Below are 19,419 nucleotides of genomic sequence, written 5' to 3'. Positions count from 1 at the left end.
AAATTAGCAGCGCGTTCAGCTGTGCTAATGAGCTTTTCCATACCTCGGTATATGATGTTAATGGATAGCGAAACATACCTGGGCTGCTTGCCAGCAACGCTTTAGAAAACCACAGGCTCATTTGCAGAGATTTAGTGGATTTTAAATAAATGCACGTCTCACCGACTGGTTCATGATTGATTCTGAGACCTTGAGCGAGTTTCTTTGTCCCCTTTCTCAAGGGTGTCTACCTCTCTCTGTCCAGTGGTAAAGTAAAACTACAAAAACTATAAACTATTTTATTTTCACCAGGGAGAGGCCCACTGAGCTACGTAGCTCTTTTTCAGAAGCGACCTGGCCACAAATGATAGCTCAACGAAGTGGCTTCTCATCACGTGGACATTTACAGCAGCGTGTATTATAAATGTGAAGGGAAAAACTGGAGGACCCGGAGAAAAATCCGTGCGACCACGGGGAGAAAATGCAAACTCTCGAGATACAGGCGTTAGGATTGTGATCGGTATCGAACCCATGCCTCCTGTATACTAGGCGAGGTAGCCAACATCTCGCCACTGCTGTGTGCCCCATTGGGTTGGAGACCGCTCGTTCGTTCGTCCCGTGATGTGATGAATCTCATCACAAATTGTCACGATTTGAATTATATGTGTCGATTCAAGAATAGTTTTTTTTATCCGCTTGATATTGTCCCATTTGTATTGTCTGTCTCATTGTTCCATTAAGCCAAAAGGAACATCTGTATCAACAATTTATATCTGTCGTGAACAATTCAACTCTGTGGGGTGTTATGACATTGTAGCTCATGTGCCATTACAACATCTGGCTGAAATTATGATTAGATTTATTATATATATTTTGTCTTAGTGTCTCGAGATAAATAAGCGTACATATGAGCTGTCAGATGCGTGACGATTTTCCCTCCCTACGATTCAATGGATTGTGATTCATAGTCGCGAATCGAATCAATGATGGATACATTTTTTTTACAATGGTGACTATCGTGTAGCCTTCAGTGGCTGGATGCCTGACACGGACGCATGAGACATAGAGTAGATTAAGATGAGAAAAACATAGATTTTTACACTCATAATTTAAGAATATTAATGGATGAATCGACTAACCCCATGATCCCTCTGGGGTCCGCGGGGTCTACCAATTGAGAAAATATTGTTTTACGGGTAGGCTCGCTTTTGCCGCAGGAACGCCGAGTTTGCACCACCGGCTCAGGACTTGCTGATGGATAATGAGCGGCAACCCACACGCCGTAGGCCATTGACGCTCCTCGACGTAGCGAATGAGACACGAGCGTTAACAATGGAACGCCGAAACGAAGGGGGGGTTGGGGGTCTCCCGCCTCGAGACGGTTTTTGTCTGTGCCTGTTCATCCTCCAGCACCTGTTGCTTACTGATTGGCTCACGTTGGCAACGGGTACAGACGCCTCCGAGACACCGAGAGGAGCTGGACACTGTAATGTGAAACCTCTCACGAGGCTTGTAGTATTTCTGAAAGGCCACCACCGGTTCAGGAGTGCAGAAGAGAAACGGTAGCCTTCCAATTATTGTGACCATCTCGATTTGGAATATTGACGACGTTTGCAAACGCGTTCAATTTGCTGTTGTATGGCTTCCCACTCCATACAGTCTCTGTTATGCTGCTTTCTTTTTCAGGTTTATTTCAATGGTTAGTTTTGAATTTGAACCATGTGATCCTTTTTGGTCTACGTGGCTGATCACGTCAGATCTTGGCAGCCAAGCAGGACTGAGACATGGTTCATTCTTGGATGTGAGACTTGGGCTGCAATGTGGCAGCGAGATGGCAGTGCAGCAATTAATTCTTGAAGACATCCGTGTCGGGGCTTTTGAGTGCTATCACCTTTATATCGTGTGGGTCTTTCTTTTTCTTTCTCATGCATTCCACTTTTATCCCACAAACCAAAAGGTCATTTCTGGTGTTGGCCAAACATCCCAATTCAGCACTCTCTTGGAAAATATTATTTGCACTTAGGTGAGACATTGCTGGATAAATAAACCTCCCTGCATCTGCTGACCATCTCATAACCCATCACCTGTTATGGCCATGAAGTCTCCCATCCAAGTACTAACCGAGCTCATTCCTGGTTAGCTTCCAACATCTGTAGACATCTAGGCCTCTGGGCTACATTTCCATGTAATTCACTAACACTTTGTCAAGGCTAATGCACAGCAGTATGTGAATGATGTGCATTTCATCAGTGCTTAGATTGCGCAACGCCATAGTCCTTTCGTCAGTGGGTGTTGTGGAAATATATCTATCATTTATACTCAAGCTTCACACACTCCCACACAGCAGGAGGTCAAAGTTGGCGGTGTTCAGTCTCTGAAATGGAACTTGCGCAAATTGCGCGTGTGTAGCAGTGCTTTTGTGGAAGCATTCGCATTCTCCCAATAATTAAATATAGGCATGCCGTATGTTTCATTGCTGAACTATTATTTGCAACAGATCAAACGTAGACAAAACAGAAGCAGCATTCGCCGTGTCCACGCTAACCGTCTGGCCTGCCCCTGCTGGACATCTATGACAAAGAGCATCATAGCTCATCGGATTTCTTCAGGATAAATAAATATTCTGAGTCTGAGATGATTGGCTAGAGAGAAGAACCAAATTGTGATCTACGTCAGGAAACACGTAGAGGAACGAGAGAGAAAAGAGAATAAATAAACATATTTAAGCTCATTGACTAGTGTGTTTGCTTCTTGGTCACAATTAAATAGTTTACGAAAGGTAAAATAAATAAGGCCAGTCTGAAAAATGTCACGCAATGAAAATATCGAAAGCCAAGGTGTTACCCTGTTTAATCTGGTGGTGTTGGAAAGGCAGTCCATAGCACACGTAGCACACCCACTGTTGACTTCCCCGTGTTTTATTCAACCATAATTAGACGTTGCGCAATGGGCACATAAAAATCGAATTGCATAACGTAATTGCCCTTGTAAGGATTAATAAGCTGCTGTGTTAAGTTACTGTAATTCATGGTAATGTTGTCCTTGTTGTCATGAAGTGTATCTTGCTGCCGTTATCATTTTGCGATGTGGTGCTGATGTGGTTATTTTACTAGGCATGTAAGGATGCAATCATTTGTCTGTTAAAACCGATTCTTAAGCTCCATGGCACATGCATTGAATAGTACATTCGTTCTGTGTTTACTCAAGCTAAGGGCTTCTAGGTCCTGCCAATAACACGAGAAAAGGACCATTATCATATTTTAGATGTTTCATAACTCGGTTTTGTAATTGCAGATATTGTTAACAGTTGAAATCTTTGGCCATATTTGACACGCAGTAGTAGTTCTGTAACGTCATCTTCCCTGGCCATTCCCGGAAACACGTGGCAATCAAACCAAAATGTTTAGTCGCTAATGCAAGAATTTGCTAAATTCAGTGACAAACCAAGTTTATTGTGATGATCTTTGTTAATAATAATAATTTACATTTATAAGTTGCACTTCATCCAAGGATCCCAATGCGCAGTGTATGGAAAGCAAGGGGAGACAGCACCAGTGGTAAATGACCAAAACGATGGGTAAAAGGCCATTTTAAAGAGGTGATTTTTCTGGGCATATTTTAAAAGCCCTAAAGATTCTGATTGTCTTATTTTCAGACGCAACGTGTCCCATAGTCTTGGAGTTGCACTGTTATTGATGAACATGTTGGCGTCAACTTTCTCCACTTGAATAACCCAATGTAATCAGGTGGTTGAAACCTTGATATCAAACCCAGTGTTCATTTGTTTCTGGGCTCAGTGCAGGCTCCCACCATATGAATGTGTAATTTCCACCGCTGACTGAGGGCTTCCAACAACTATGAATTCCACAAGTGCTGAGCAATGTCCACATATCCCTTACCCAGAGTCGCAATGGGATTCATCGAGCAAAATACGATTGAATCATGGGGGGACTGAAACCCAGATTCGAACTCCCAGGATCTTCATGTTATCAGCTCATTGTGTCATGTGCCCAAAAGTGAACAACCTGGCTACCTTGGGAAGACTTATCTTGTGTCCTCCGTACAATGCATGAGCCTTTTCCTTTGGAGGTTGTTTATTCAAGGAGCAAGCAAAACATATCCATGCCTAGCATCGTACACCCCGATAGCGTCAAAGAACGGGGAAGTACGTCTATAGATTGAGATAGCAAGTAGTGACCGCTTTGCAAAAGAAATATTAGCTTGCGTCTTATCAGCACCCGTTGGGAAACCGACAGCTGCGGAGTAAGCATATATTGTTTTTGTGCACACTCACTATAGACTCACGTGATCGGCTGCCTGCGTAATGGGGGAGGGGAGGCGGAGGGGAATGTCACTAAAATTAACCGAGAAAAGCATAAAAATAAAACGTTCTCGGCACTTTGACCGAGTTGTGACCCATGGGCAGTGAAATATGGCAGGCAGCAACAGAGGCGCACTTGGGGCTATTAATAGCGCCACGTACACAAGGAAATGTCTTTAGGAGGCCATGTGATTTGGAACGTGGGGTTCAATGCCTTCCCGTCGCATAAGCGCGAAGCATTCTCCTTCCCAACTTCAACGATACCCATCAAAAACATGCGTGCCCGCTAATTTGCCCGCTTAGACTTTGACCAGCTACTGTACAAAGCATCTTGTACACCGCTAAATGCAAGGGTGGTTCAATCCGTAAATATACCTCCGATTAACACGTTTGGCTATGTACGGTGCGAAAGAAGTTCAACATGCATATAATTTTGAGAATTCTGTTACCTGTGCCATGATACGTTTCTTTGTTGTATCCCTAGTGAGGCTTGTTGGTAGATCAGCAGTGCTGCCATTTATCAAGGTTATGAATTCAACACTGGGCCAGGGCTAATTCAGGCCCATCATTATCCCACTGAGCATCACATGATGAGGACTGTACCACTTGGAAATGAAGTTTATAGTGGTCATTCCAAAGTGAGATAGCTCCCATGTCAATAGAAATGTGGAATTGTGAAGTAGCACAATCCACGATGCGATGCCTCCCAAGTAGGTAGACTGCAGACAGACACCACTAAGTTAATACAAAAAAAACTAAACACATTTTTATTTCATCAGGTAAGGCCCACTGAGTTATATAGCTCTTTTTCAAAAGCGACCTGGCCATTCATGATAGCCGAATGAAGTGGCTTATCACGTGCAAATTCATAGCAGCCAAATACTCTCAACACATGTTTCTAAATGTGGAGGGAAAAGCTGGAGGACCTGGAGAAAAATCCACATGATCACGGGGAGAGACATGCATACTCCAAATATACAGGCATCCGGATCGGGATGTAACCCATGACCTCCTGTATACCAGGCGAGGTAGTTAACATCTCACGACTGCCCAGCGCACTCTCGCGACCACGGCGCCCAATACAATTTGCCCAATGTTTTGGTTAGAAAACTGCAAGCTCAAATTCCGGTCGGAGGGGTCGACTCGGTCATCAATCCGTCCAAGGTCGCTAAACTGACCCAACACTTTGTGTTAAGTCAGCAGTGGTCAACCTGTGGAGAGACTGACCCCCCCCCCCCACCATCACAATATGCAAATTCCAACTCGGGTCGTGGATCAAAATCTGCGCGACATTGGTTTTGTTTGGGCAGAAAGATGCATCGAATAATGGGATTGGCTACTTTGTCAAAAAACAAAAAATATCTCGTGTCAATGAGCTTATCACCGCGTTTAAATGAGGACGTATTGCTATGAACAGACTTAAAATGCTGTGTCTTCGGAGCGCACACTCTTGAGATGAGCCAGAGCCATCATCATCCGTGCCTTTTTAATGCCTCGGTGTGAAAAATGACAGCTCAGAAGACGGAGAACGAATGAATTAAACGAAGGAAAATTTCACACTGCTGCTCTGTTACGCAACAACACAAAGGGTCACAAAAGACATTTACTCCAACACATTGCAGGGTGCGACACTTGACGGTATTTTCGATTTTTAAAAGCACTGGCGGTCTCATAATTCCTACAAACAAACCAGGTGCTCAAGTGTGGTAAATTGATGGTCTCATTTGTGGTCTCAGTCTGATCACCACAAATAAGGCATTGACTGCACACATTTTTATCTTGATTTTATTGGCTGATCCCTCGGCTTTCACTCTGTTAGAACTTCTTTCGTACGGTGGGGAGTTGATCGGTAGCGTTTGTACGTCCGTGTCAACTTCGGTGAGTGAACAACTCCGGAGTGGCCTGGTGAATATCTGAAATACCGGCCAGTGATTGATCACAGTGGGTATTACTTGCGCAAGAAGTGCCATGATTTGAAAGTAGAGTGACCACAGTCACACTGGGCTATTTTTAATTGTGCACTGGTGGAGGAGATATCCGCATGTGCCTTATGATATTCTATCGGATGGTACATAGACTGTCAAGAAATCCCACACATGAATAGAGATCACCATTGGAAATCTCCATTGGAAATAATGGAGATTCTATACTCTTCTATACTCTAAGTCGCGTAGGTATAAAATAAAATAAATTAAATTCCGACGTTTGGGGCGCAACACAAGTGTCCGTCATCACTTAAGCAATTGTTTCTTGCTGTGGTTGTCCCACCTGATGACGGACGATTGTGTTGCGCCTGAAACGTCGTGATTTAATTTATTTTATTTTCTACCTACGTGACTTTACCGAAAGAACCAAAGAGTATGGATCCCTTCAGTCACGAAAACTTCAAATGTAGAACGGAGATTATGTGACAGTCTGGGAGTTGTCCATAGAATCCCCATAGATTTAGTTTGACGATTTTGAATCTCCATTACAATTGATGGAATTCAGCAATTACCCCGCTAAAACACTGGCGATTCCAGCCATCTCACAACTTTATTAAGAATCTTCTTGATTCTGATGGAGCCTGCAGAACGGCCTGCTCTTGAATGATGTCAGGGTCAACCAATCCACGTATTTTTTTTACCCGGAAAGTCCCATTTTAGCCAGTTACCTAGCCAGTTACCTAGCCAGTTACCTAGCTAGTTTTCAAGAGAGATCCACGGTGCATCATATTCTGTCTTTAGTTGCCCACATTACAGCAGACAGTGAAGCTGCAGAGAAATAAATACCTTGATTATGAAACAAATAATTGATTATTCTAGACTACCACAGGCACAACCACATTGTACACTATCCCTAGATGTGATAGGTGCACACAGTAAGACAACATCGCAAGACAGTCAGTTGTTTACGTTAATTAAATAACGAACGTCGGGGCGATTCGCCAACTTGCCCGGTGAGGAACCCCAGATCGCCCCCATAAAGTCCAGAAAATTGGAAATATTTTCCGCTTTCGGGTGTTGTCGGCCCTCCCTGGTAACGCGGCGGCGGTGTCAGCGCGTGAGCCCATCATGGGTCCTCGAGGTGGGATCACCGTGATGCCGAAAGCCAATCGGTTGCATGTATGTAGGTGGCCAACCGTGATAATCGTCAGCTACTTCGCCAGGATTTGAACGGCAAGGTGCAATGGCTTGGTCGAGAGAAATCGTAGAGCCTCACGAGAGGTCTTTTCGGCCGGCGGTGTTGGAGGAGGTAATGAGGATGTGTGCGGTCTTCCTGCCACTTGGTCTCTTAGCCCTGCCGATCACTTTGAAAATCGTGTGTGATTGCTCACGTCTCCCATGACATTTGGGGCGCCTCCGTCATTAACTGGTCACAGGGTCTTCTTTATGCAGTATCTTTGCACTGAATGAAGGGTGCCACGGTGGCGAGATGTTAACTTCTTCGCCCGGCATACAGGAGGTAGTGGGTTCAATCTCAACCCTGACGCCTGTATATTGGAGTTTGTATGTTCTACCCATGGTCGCGCGAGCTTTTGTCTGGGTCCTCCGGTTTTTCCCTCCACATTTAGAAATATGCGTTTTAGAGTTATTTGGATGCTATAAATTTACCACGTGATAAACCACTTCGTTGAGCTTTCATTTGTGGCCAGGTCGCTTCTGAAAAAGAGCTATGTAGCTCAGTCGGCCTTACCTGGTAAAATAAAAAATAGTTTACATTAGATTAGTTTGTGCCCTTTCCACTGAGTCTCGCGGTCCTCCACAAAGTCAAAGAGAACGGAAGATCCCATTCTGACGGCTCCTCTGCTTGCACCTGCGGCATTGGTTCCTGGAAGGTAGTGGAGATGGTATTGGACAACGCTTGGTGTCTTATCGAGATTCATCTGCATGCAGTTGAGTTTACCGTCATTAAAAACTGCATTACAGTTTCGATTTAAAGCTTTCGTGACTGCAGGGATTCATCTTCTTGGTTCTTTCAGTAAAGTCACGTAGAAGGGAAGTAATAAAATAATAAAAATAAAACATAATAAAATAAAATAATTCTCACGACGTTTCGGCTACAACGCAAGCAGCCGTCTTCAGGTGAAGAATGAGACACTACCAAGCTAGGAGCTTATATATAAGCTGGGTTGGAGGTGGAAGAGCGCCTTAACAAAAAGAATGTGCATATGAAGAGGAATTTAGCATATTCATGGGAAATGCGTAGGAGGTGGGCGGGGGGGTTTCAAAGTCATATTATGCCCATGCATTATGCAGGATCAGCAGCACCAAGGGGGGGGGGGGGGGGTGCAGGGAGTAGCATTAACAAAGGAAAGGAATGTTAATGATATGTAGCTGCAGTTACTAAACAACCACGTAGAAAACTAAAGTATAAACTACATAAAAAACTAAAGTATAAACTTCATAGCACCATCGGTATACTTACTATACTCTACAATAAGCTGAGTTACTAACAGCAAGTAATACATTACAATTCTACGTCGTAAAAATGATATAATATGCTTCCATCTAAACTTTATTCTCTTACATCACACGAGCATATACCGTACTATATACTGCCATAGATAAACCCAACATTAAATTATATACTGTATTGCTATAAACCACCCTATACCTTATACATTTTAATATAACACTATGTATTATTCTACCCACCCTAATGTGTATCGAAATGGTTTATTACGTCCTTCCAATGATTGCTAAGCCAGAATCCATCTTCTCGGTTAAAATTGTCTCTGTGTTTGTATATGTGGATCGCCTCATGAACGAAGCTCTCATGATAGCCAGATGGCTTGCAGAGAACCTCTGTCTTGGAGAAGTCAATGTCATGTGAGCCCACTGAGTTGTAACAGTGATCTGCCACGGCTGAGGTGTTTGTCCTACCGTGTTTCAGGTCAGCTTTATGTTCACGGATGCGGTCTGAGACATGTCGTTTGGTTTCCCCAATGTAACTGCTACCACAGAGGCAACTTAGTTTGTAGAAGCCAGGGTACTGTATGTCTGGAACCACATCTTTTACAGACGGTACCAGATCACGGATTTTATGTACTGTGTTAAATCGGACCTGGATCTTGTGTTTAATCAGGATTTTGGAGATCTTTTTTGTGACCCCAGCAATGTAGGGTAAGGTGATGGTCTTGAAAGGCTCCTCAACAGGATCCTTCTTGATGGTTGGAGTGATGGCTTTGCGGATTGTGTAGTCGGAGTAACCATTAGCCTTGATCAGACCAAACAGTTCTCGTTGAAACCTTCTGCAGCCAGGCCACCAAGATTATACGGCTTGCCAAAGATACATAAAGAAGATACACCTCTTCGTCCCATTGTCTCTACTATCAACTCCCCCACCTATAAATTGGCTCGTTTTTTGTCTGAAATCCTACGGCCTTTCACTGGAAAAACCACCTCTGCGGTACTAAACTCTACTGACCTGGTATCGACAATCAAGGGGATTGCCCTGTCCCCAGACGACCTGCTTGTCAGTTTTGATGTGGTTTCCTTATTCACCAAGGTTCCTGTACCTGACACCATCGCAATCATTGAAGACTTGGTTCATCAAGGACTGAATGCTGGGGTACCCCCCCTGGTGAGACACTGCTTAACCAATACATACTTCACCTGGAATGAAACTTTCTACAAGCAAATTGAGGGCACCCCAATGGGCTCCCCCCTATCTCCGGTTGTAGCCAACATCTTCATGGAGAAATTTGAGACGGACGCCATCCAGACTGCCACTCTACGCCCGACCTTATGGAAGAGGTACGTAGACGACACTTTTGTCATCTGGCCACATGGCCGGCCTGCTCTAGATCAATTTCTCGACCACATCAATTCCATACACCCAGCCATCAGATTCACCATGGAAGTCGAAAAAGATGGCAAGCTACCCTTTTTGGATGTCCTAATCAAAAGGAGACCTGATGGTTCAATGAGCCACTCTGTCTACAGGAAAGCCACCCATACGGATGCTTACCTAAAACCGGATTCCCACCACCATCCATCCCAGAAAAATTCCCTCATCAAGACTCTATATCATAGAGCCCAATGCATCTCCGACCATGAACACATTTCCAGTGAACTCAAACACGTACGCCAAGCTCTTAAGGCTAATGGTTACTCCGACTACACAATCCGCAAAGCCATCACTCCAACCATCAAGAAGGATCCTGTTGAGGAGCCTTTCAAGACCATCACCTTACCCTACATTGCTGGGGTCACAAAAAAGATCTCCAAAATCCTGATTAAACACAAGATCCAGGTCCGATTCAACACAGTACATAAATTCCTCTTCATATGCACATTCTTTTTGTTAAGGCGCTCTTCCACCTCCAACCCAGCTTATATATAAGCTTCTAGCTTGGTAGTGTCTCATTCTTCACCTGAAGACGGCTGCTTGCGTTGTAGCCAAAACGTCGTGAGAATTATTTTATTTTATTATGTTTTATTTTTATTATTTTATTACTTCCCTTCTACGTGACTTTACCGAAAGAACCAAGAAGATGCATTGCAGTTGTTGACCAGGGAGATGAGCTAACAAAAACGTTTGAACATTTATTAGATAACCAACACAATTTAACTGCAAGCGACTCATTAAATATCGCGTCTTGTTTTTGGTGCACTTAGTAGTGACCAAACTGAAGCCGTCAACTCTTTTGAAACCCCCATTTTAACGAGAGGTGGCTGAAACCCAGATTCTAAATGCCAGGACCTCGGAGATCCTGCCGCAGCGACACGATGTTAGCCTTTAAACTCCTGGGACGTTTGCCCTCGCCTTTTATTTATTTATTTATTAGCTGTGCGCACTGTAAAAATTCTTGGAAAACCAAAATCGGCCCTTTATCTTCGAACAAACTTAAACATGCGGGCGTAAGCGATCCTCCTGCGGTCTGCTTTTTGGCCGCCTCTGTGGTGACCAGCGATGCGTGACCTAGCCACCTAGGTCATTCCCCTCCCTCCATCCAGTCCGGCTAGTCTCGGGACGAGGTTGTATTATAAATAGAGCTGCCTGTGGTGCATGCGCACACATACACACGACAAAACAAAGACAAAGACCCGTCATATAGCCTTAACAGACTCTTGCGGCAAGTGCTTGTAGCAAGCACCTATGAACGCCGGCACAGGCGCACGAGGGGGTGGGTGGCCAGCACCACGCCCCGTCGCCTTCATCTCCCCAGTGGCGATGTTTACACACCACACCAGGTACACATTTGAGGCCAAGTCAGCCTAGGGGAGGCCCAATACCGTTTCAGATAATCTTCACTGATGTTGTGAATGGGAATCCAACTCGGGTCACTGTGTTCGTGGCACAGTGCGCCTACCACCGTGCCACTGTGTAATGCGGATGCGTACACGTACACGCACAGTAATCTGCACTTGAGGAAATTGTGCACATAAACATTAATACAGCGTGTTTCAAAAAGATGGATCCGATTTGAAATCGCTATATCTCTGCAACCACGAACCTCCCATGAATGAAACTCTTACCACTTTAAAGGGCTGGGCATAGAGTTTCAAATGATTACAGCTAGATGCCTCTCCCAGCGCAAAAACAGCCCCTAGCCTCAGTTATTCGCAAGACACACTGCCTCAACGTTGGATAGGTCACACGGGACCCCAAGACTGGGCGCTACACTCTTGGCCCCCAAGATCCCCAGACATCACACCCTGCGACTTTTTCTTGTGGGGATACGTCAAAGACCGTGTTTTTGTGCCACCATTAGCGACTAATCTGGATGACCTCAAAAACAGAATCACGGCAGTGGTGACTTCAGTGGAAGAAGACACTTTGAGAGGCGTTTGGGACGAATTCAACTATCGTCTCGATGTTGTCCGTACAGCAGGTGGAGGGCACATAGAGCATTTATAAAATGGTTAGTAAAACCTGATAACTCATTAAAGCGTTTGTAACTTTTTGTGTAATTGTAACATGTTTCCATCGTGAATTAAACTGCTTTGAAATTGGGTCCATCTTTTTAAACACCCTGTACATCTGTTGGGAGTGCTTGCATTAAAGTGCTCGTTGAGCAATATAAAATAGATAGGTGACCTTTATTCGTAATTAGGTAAAAACTCATTGAGACCACGAGTATCTTTTTCAGAAGAGAGCGGTAGCGTTAAGAGCAGGACTCATAGTTGTTTATCACTGCCTGTTCTCATGGCCAACAAAAGGTTGTAAGGCTTTTAGAGCATTTCACTTGAATTTTATACTGAAATAGAACAATGTTCCTTTTACATGTTAATCTGGGCCCTCTGTGTGTGCTGTGTTTTCTGTGGTGACTTGTGGACTTGCCTTGTAGGAGTGGCTGCCATTTTTAAAGGGGCTGAAGTAATCGACCACAAATAAGTGTACGTTAATTGATCGATTTATCGACTCATCGTCCCAGCTCCACATCAAAGTATATTTTTATCCCCCATCCTTCATACCTCGGGTATCCCCCGAGACACACCGAGGAGGTGCCTCGCTACAAGACGAAAACCACTTGAGTTGTGTGCAGCACTGTCCTGTGAAGGCGGTGAGCTCCCAGCTTGTCATCTGTGGACCCACCGGTGGTCCGCATGGCCATATGAAGTGGTCAGCGGAACTGTTACATGTATATATATATTTTTTGACAACACACCGGATTGTTTTTTGTACTGCTTGGTGGTCCTGTAAAATAATTTCAAGGTTGACGACGATTCTATGATTCAGAAAGATTGTGAACTACTGATCCGAGGGATTCATGCGGGGGTGGGGGGGGGAGACTTCCGAGGATTTTTCCAGGCCGCTGGGATTATTGGACAGTGAACCCCATACTCCTGACGCAGGGGTTTTTATTAAAAGCCGGGGCTGTCACCTTCGGCCTTTGGGGAGGAGTGGTGATCTGTGTCCACGGGGGGTCTTCTCAACATGGTAATGTTGTGCGAGAGCAAAACTCTGCTGGTTGGGCACCAACCCCCCCCCTCCACCGTCTTTTGTGTCCTCTGCTCAATGGGTGCGTTGAGCAGAAATTTTACGATACAGGAGAGCAACTCCTCCTGTCCGCGTCAATGCAGAGGGACGCTATCGGCAGATCCTGCTGTCTGTAAACAACTGTGAAAATCACTCCTCTTGGCTGCTGTTGTTTTTTGTTGTAATATTGGTTTGACGTTGCTGCTCAAGCACAAATAACAAAAACTCCAACGCATTTGTCAATCGGGGACATTTTAGGCAATGGGCCCTACTCTCTGCTATGAAATGTCATCTATGATTTTATTCCGATGCCATTGAATTGTGCCACTTATATTGCTTATTTGCCCTGTATCTCACATGTTCTTTTTATCTTTGCCTTTACCCTGTGTTCTAATTTCATGGTGTCTTTGTCCTATAGCTATCTTACTTATAGTGTCCCCCATGCCCTGTGCACCCTGTGTGTCTGTTCCATCGTTTAATCCACATCAGTCCATTTTGCTCTCTATGCTTTGTGTACCCTCTATATGTGTACCCTCTTGAGTTCCATGCAGTGGGTTCATTGTGTTCTCCATCCATTGTGTACACCGCGTAGCTGGCTATGAGTTTCCTCAATATTTGTGTGCCCTGTCTGTGTAGCAGATGCATCGTGCCCCCCTACGTCTCGTGTACCCTGTACAGTCTTGGGTCCCGGTCTCCCTTACACGCGTGCGCGCTCTCCCGTCTCCTCCCGCCGCCACCGCGCTCTCTCGCCAGCAGAAGGGCAGGTGTCGCCGCTGGTGGAGCTAGCGGCGCGGCAGGTGGCGCTGCACATCCCGTTCGAGGTGGTGGAGAAGGTGTACCCGCCCGTGCCCGAGCAGCTGCAGCTTCGCATCGCTTTCTGGAGCTTCCCAGAGAATGAGGAGGACATCCGGTGAGGACCGCTGCGCTCTGCTTCCTCCTCCTCCTCCTCCTCGTACTCCTCCTCCCTGCACTCCCAATACTTCACCTTCGACTCCTCGTACCCCTCTACCTTCTCTTACTCTTGAAGTATTGGAAAATGACGGCAGGAAACTCCTTGACGGGAACACACTTCTTTTATTAAATCTTGACTTGTAACAATACAACGCGTGGCCTCTCTTCTTCAAAATGCGCTTCTCTTGACTCTGGATTCTGTGCTGCCGGCTCTCTGTGCCTCGTGTAGACTCCGCGCCTCGGCTACACTCCTCTCTCGCCTCGTGTAGACTCTGCGCCTCTGCTACACTCTCCACTCGCCTCGTGTAGACTTTGCATCTCTCTCTCTGGCTACACCGTATGCATACTCGGCTCGTGTAGACCTTCCTCTCTCGCTGGCTACACCGTATGCATACTCGGCTCGTGTAGACCGTTCTCTCTCGCTGGCTACACACTATACATTACTCAGCTCGTGTAGACCGTTCTCTCTCGCTGGCTACACACTATACATTACTCAGCTCGTGTAGACCGTTCTCTCTCGCTGGCTACACACTATACATTACTCAGCTCGTGTAGACCGTTCTCTCTCGCTGGCTACACACTATACATTACTCAGCTCGTGTAGACCGTTCTCTCTCGCTGGCTACACACTATACATTACTCAGCTCGTGTAGACCGTTCTCTCTCGCTGGCTACACACTTATACCTTACTCTCCTCTACTCTCCATTACTCTCCTCTCCGGGCTCTATCTCTGCACCTTCGTCTTCATTCTTAGATGGTTCCACTTCCCCCCTGCTCCTCTGTGCATCACCTTATATACCCCTTCTTCCCGGGAGACGGAGCGGATGCGGACCTCAACGTCGGCACCGCTCCTCAGTTACCCAATCCCCACGCGCTATCCCTACGATCCGGTTCCGCTCAGCGCGTGTTTCCACTCCCCGACCAATCACACCGCGCTGCTATCCGATCACTCCCTCTGGGCGCGTCACCGGCACACAGCCAATCAGCAGCACTACCCCCACCCGCGCACTGACGCCTGCTCCTCCCCGTCAGCGCGCGTCACCACACACACACCCGTACATACGCGCTGGCACACGACATATACACCCAGCGCGTATCACCACTACATCACCTCCTCCCACATAGCTCGCAGCCGGCCCGGCTGCTAACAACAACCAACCGCGACGATAAAACGACAACCAACAAAAAAAAAACCCCGTAACCCCCCGAGTGTGCCCCGTAACATAACACAACAACAACAACAACAAGAATAACTATGTACAGATTGACAATGAACCCGAAAAGTCAACAATAACACGATACGAGCAAATTCGAAACGAACGCGCCCCACGTCCCTGCGACTACACGCAGTGACGAGGCGCTCCAACTGCCCCGACTCCTCACGAGGCAGGTCATGCAAAGTAGCACGACCTGGCGCGAGTCCGTCTGGCTGGTCCATCGTATGGGGCGGGACACTGACGACCGTCCGGCGGTTCCGGCTGCTCCAGACGGCGCGGAACGGGCCTGAAAGGGCCGGCCCCGCCGCGGAGATCCGGCCGCCGGTGATCGGCAGCTGTCAGTTCCGAGACACCTGGGAGCAGATCAGGCGAAAATACGTGTGGATCAGGCAGAGACATTTCCCCCTCTGGGTCGCCGGTCACGTCACACGCCCGGCCATCACGACACAAGGGGAGGCCATATGGAGGCGAGAACGGTTTCAGTCGGGAGGGGTGAACGTACCACCGGCGCTTTCCCCACTTTATCTGAACGCACTGGGGCCGTGCAACGCGCACGACCTCCACGGGTCCCCTCCACGGTCTCAACAATTTAGGCGACGTAGCCAAGGGTGCCTGAGGGCAATGCAGCCAGGCCCTGTCACCTGGTTTCCATTCGTGCATGGACACCTTCCGTGCCCGCAACCGTTCATTAGCAATTTGGCGAGCCCGCGAATTAAGCCGCGCGGCCTCCCTCGCCTCTGTCAGCTTGTGAATATTAAACTTAATATGTTCTCCAAATTAGAATTAGTTCGTGGAGCGGACAGGCCAAGTTGCGTTTCTATTGGCGGGTCAGCTTCCCGACCGTACATCAAATAGAATGGGGAAAACCCCGTAGCTGCATGGGGGGCCATTCTATACGCGGCAAGGACTCCCGGGACCTGCAGGTCCCAATCTACATGTGCCTCGCACACCTGCTGGCACAGCATGGAAGTCAAGGTTTTGTGGAGTCTCTCCACCATCCCGTCAGTCTGCGGGTGGTACGGGGAGGTACGCACCTTCTTGGTACCCAACAGATCGCACACCTCTTGCAACAATTTACTAGAAAATTTTTTACCTTGGTCGGTCAGCAGGCGTTCGGGAGCCCCCTTGTCCAGGACATAGCCCTGGACGAAGGCATCCGTCACAGCCGCTGCCGACTGGTTAGCGAGAGGCCACGCCATAGGCCATCGGGTAAAGTATTCGACCCCCACTAACAAATATTTATTCCCTCTCGGCGTGACTGGGAAGGGCCCCAAAATATCGAGTGCAACGAGCTCGTTGGTACGCGAGACCTGAATAGATTGCAGCGGTGGATTAGCTGCCACGGACGGTGGTTTACGCCTGGCGCACTCAACGCACCCCTTCAGAATATGCACCACATCACTTCCCATTCCCGGCCAGTAATAGTCACGCTGAAGCAGGGCAAGCGTCTTGTTAACTCCCAAGTGCAAGAGGCGTTCGTGTGCCGCCAAGACAACCCTCCCCCTCACAGCGGAAGGCACCACGAGTGCGTTCCGCCGGGACAAACTGTCCCATTTCAATAACACGCCCCGCTCAAGTACATAGGAGCCGGTACGCTCCTGGTCCCCCTCGGGACCCCCAACCTTGCGGCGCAATGCTAGCAGCGAGCTGTCCGCCATCTGGAGGCGGCCCCATTCGCTGAGCGACAGCGAGAGCAGCGAGTCCCGACCCTGAGAGGCAGTGGAATCATCCCCGATCGGTGCGCCCGCTGTCGCAGCCAGTGCCCCCATCTCCCCCGCAAGCGTCGGTTTACAGCGCGCCGATCCCGACAAACACGCGCATTCATCACAAGGCAACAACCGCGACAAGCAATCGGCATTCGTGTGTCGCAACCCCTTACGGTACGTAGTCGTAAACTGATAGTCCTGGAGGACTTCCAACCAACGCGACAACTGGCCCGAGGGCTGGGCGACCCTCAATGAATACTGTAGCGCCGCGTGGTCCGTTCTGACTGTAAAGTGACGACCATAAAGATATGGCCTAAACTGCTGCACAAAAAAAACAATGGCAAGCAGCTCGCGACGGGTGACACAGTAGCGCTGCTCCGCCGGAGACAACACCCTACTACCGTAGGCGACAACTCTTTCGACACCCCCAACGACTTGGGATAGCACCCCCCCAATGCCCGTGTTGCTAGCATCCGTGTCCAGCAAAAAGGGACTGGCAAAATCGGGATAACACAAGGGTGGGGCACCCACCAAGGCGTCCCGGAGGGAGCGAAACGCGGCCTCCTCCTCCGGTCCCCATTTGAACTTCACTCCCTTCGCCGTTAGAGCGTGCAAGGGTTTTGCAATAGTGGCGAAGCGCTCAACGAACCGCCGATAATAAGAAGCAAACCCGATGAAACTACGCACGTCGGAAACGGACGTAGGTGTCGGCCACGAACCGACACAATCCGTCTTCGCGGGATCGGTGGAGATCCCCGAAGAATCGACAATGTGACCCAAGTATCTAACGGACCTACGAAGGAGGTGACATTTGGCCGGTTTAAATTTCAACTTAGCCGATCGCATTCGCAAGAACACCCCTCTCAATCGCCGGAGGTGTTCCTCAAACGTTTTACTGAAAACAATGACATCGTCCATATAAATCAAGCATGTATCCCACTGCAAGCCCGACAAAACCAGCTCCATAAGTCGCTGAAACGTCGCTGGAGAGGAGTGAAGTCCCATGGGTAACCGGTTAAACTGGAACAGCCCCCCTGGAGTCCGAAATGCTGTCTTAGGTTTCGACTCTTCGTCGAGCGGCAACTGCCAAAACCCCGATAACAAATCAAGAGTCGAAAAATATCGCGCACCAGACAATGCATCGAGGGACTCATCCATCCTGGGGAGCGGATACGCGTCAGCCACAGAGATCTTATTCAGGCGACGGAAATCAACGCAGAATCGCAGGGACCCGTCCTGCTTCTTAACCAGCACAATAGGCGCTCCCCACGGGCTAGAGGAGGGCGAAATAATATCGGCTTCTAGCATATCGTTAACAGCCGACTGAACATGTTCCTTCTCCACGGGACTCAGTCGGAAGGGATTTAGCCTGACCGGCGCCGCATCGCCCGTTTCAATGTGATGGTGCAACAAATCCGTGCACCCAATGTCATACTTATGTTTACTGAATACATCAGAGAATTCAATGAGCATCTCGCGCAGCGCACCCAACTGCGCCGCCGACAAATCGTCCGAGGCGGCACATAACGAATGGACCCACTCAAGGTCTTCCCTTGGCTCAACGTTCCGCGCGGGGCTCGAGCCCCCCTGTGCAACCAACCCATCATCCCCAGGGACCTGCGCCGCGTGAGCCAGCACGGTGCCCTGCGGAATGACAGCTGGTCGCGACCCCGCGTTCAAAACCATCACAAACGGATCCCTGTCAGCCCGCACCAAAGTGTGAGCCACCGATAAATCAAGACCCCCGACAGCCTTGTTAGAAGGACCCAAAAGCATACTCTGTCCCGAAGCCTCCCTCACCCATGGTTTCCGCAACCGGAGGGGAATCAACATCTGTGAACCCGGGGGCACTTGCACTGTCTGCGTCGCCACCGCTTGTATCGTAGCGCACGCCGTCCGAATGTCAGTAGGGCCCGTCAAAAATGAAATCCGGCGACCCGATGGCAGTTCAATGCATCGTTGATCGATAAGAATTTTAATGGGCATTTTAGCCAAAAAGTCAGTGCCCAAAAGACACGGAACTGCCAAAGAAGACGAAACGAAAACGGGTCCCGACAATTTGATATCTCCAATGCAAATGGACGCCCTAACCTGACCGATAATGCCCAACGATCCCCCATTAGCGGCGTAAAATGGCACATCCACTGGAAGCAGCGGACGACATTGGACCGGAAGAATATTATAAATGAGGTCCGATATAATAGTTGCCGATGCCCCCGTGTCCACTAACACCCTAATCTCAACCCCATCAATAGATCCCGTAACAACGGACGAACCCGCCGAAGCAGCCACAATTCTATGCCCCAATTCCGCCCATTCAATGTCTCCCTGGTCCCG

The 19,419-nt window shown here is 47.9% G+C and overlaps 1 protein-coding gene across 2 annotated transcripts in view; it reads left to right on the top strand.

Annotated features, from left to right (window-relative positions):
- ZSWIM8 (zinc finger SWIM-type containing 8) overlaps nucleotides 1-19,419 on the top strand; it is a 106,708-nt gene that overhangs the window by 29,005 nt on the left and 58,284 nt on the right. For both annotated transcript variants that reach the window (XM_078875487.1, XM_078875488.1), the window contains exon 2: nucleotides 13,964-14,117. In XM_078875487.1, coding sequence (XP_078731613.1) covers nucleotides 13,964-14,117 — 154 coding nt within the window. The remainder of the gene's footprint in view (nucleotides 1-13,963; nucleotides 14,118-19,419) is intronic.

The sequence above is a fragment of the Lampetra fluviatilis genome, chromosome 41 (assembly GCF_964198595.1).
Source record: "Lampetra fluviatilis chromosome 41, kcLamFluv1.1, whole genome shotgun sequence".
NCBI classification, from domain to species: domain Eukaryota; kingdom Metazoa; phylum Chordata; class Hyperoartia; order Petromyzontiformes; family Petromyzontidae; genus Lampetra; species Lampetra fluviatilis.
The sequence above is the reverse complement of the archived record's forward strand: the minus strand, read 5'-3'. Positions and strand labels throughout refer to the sequence as shown.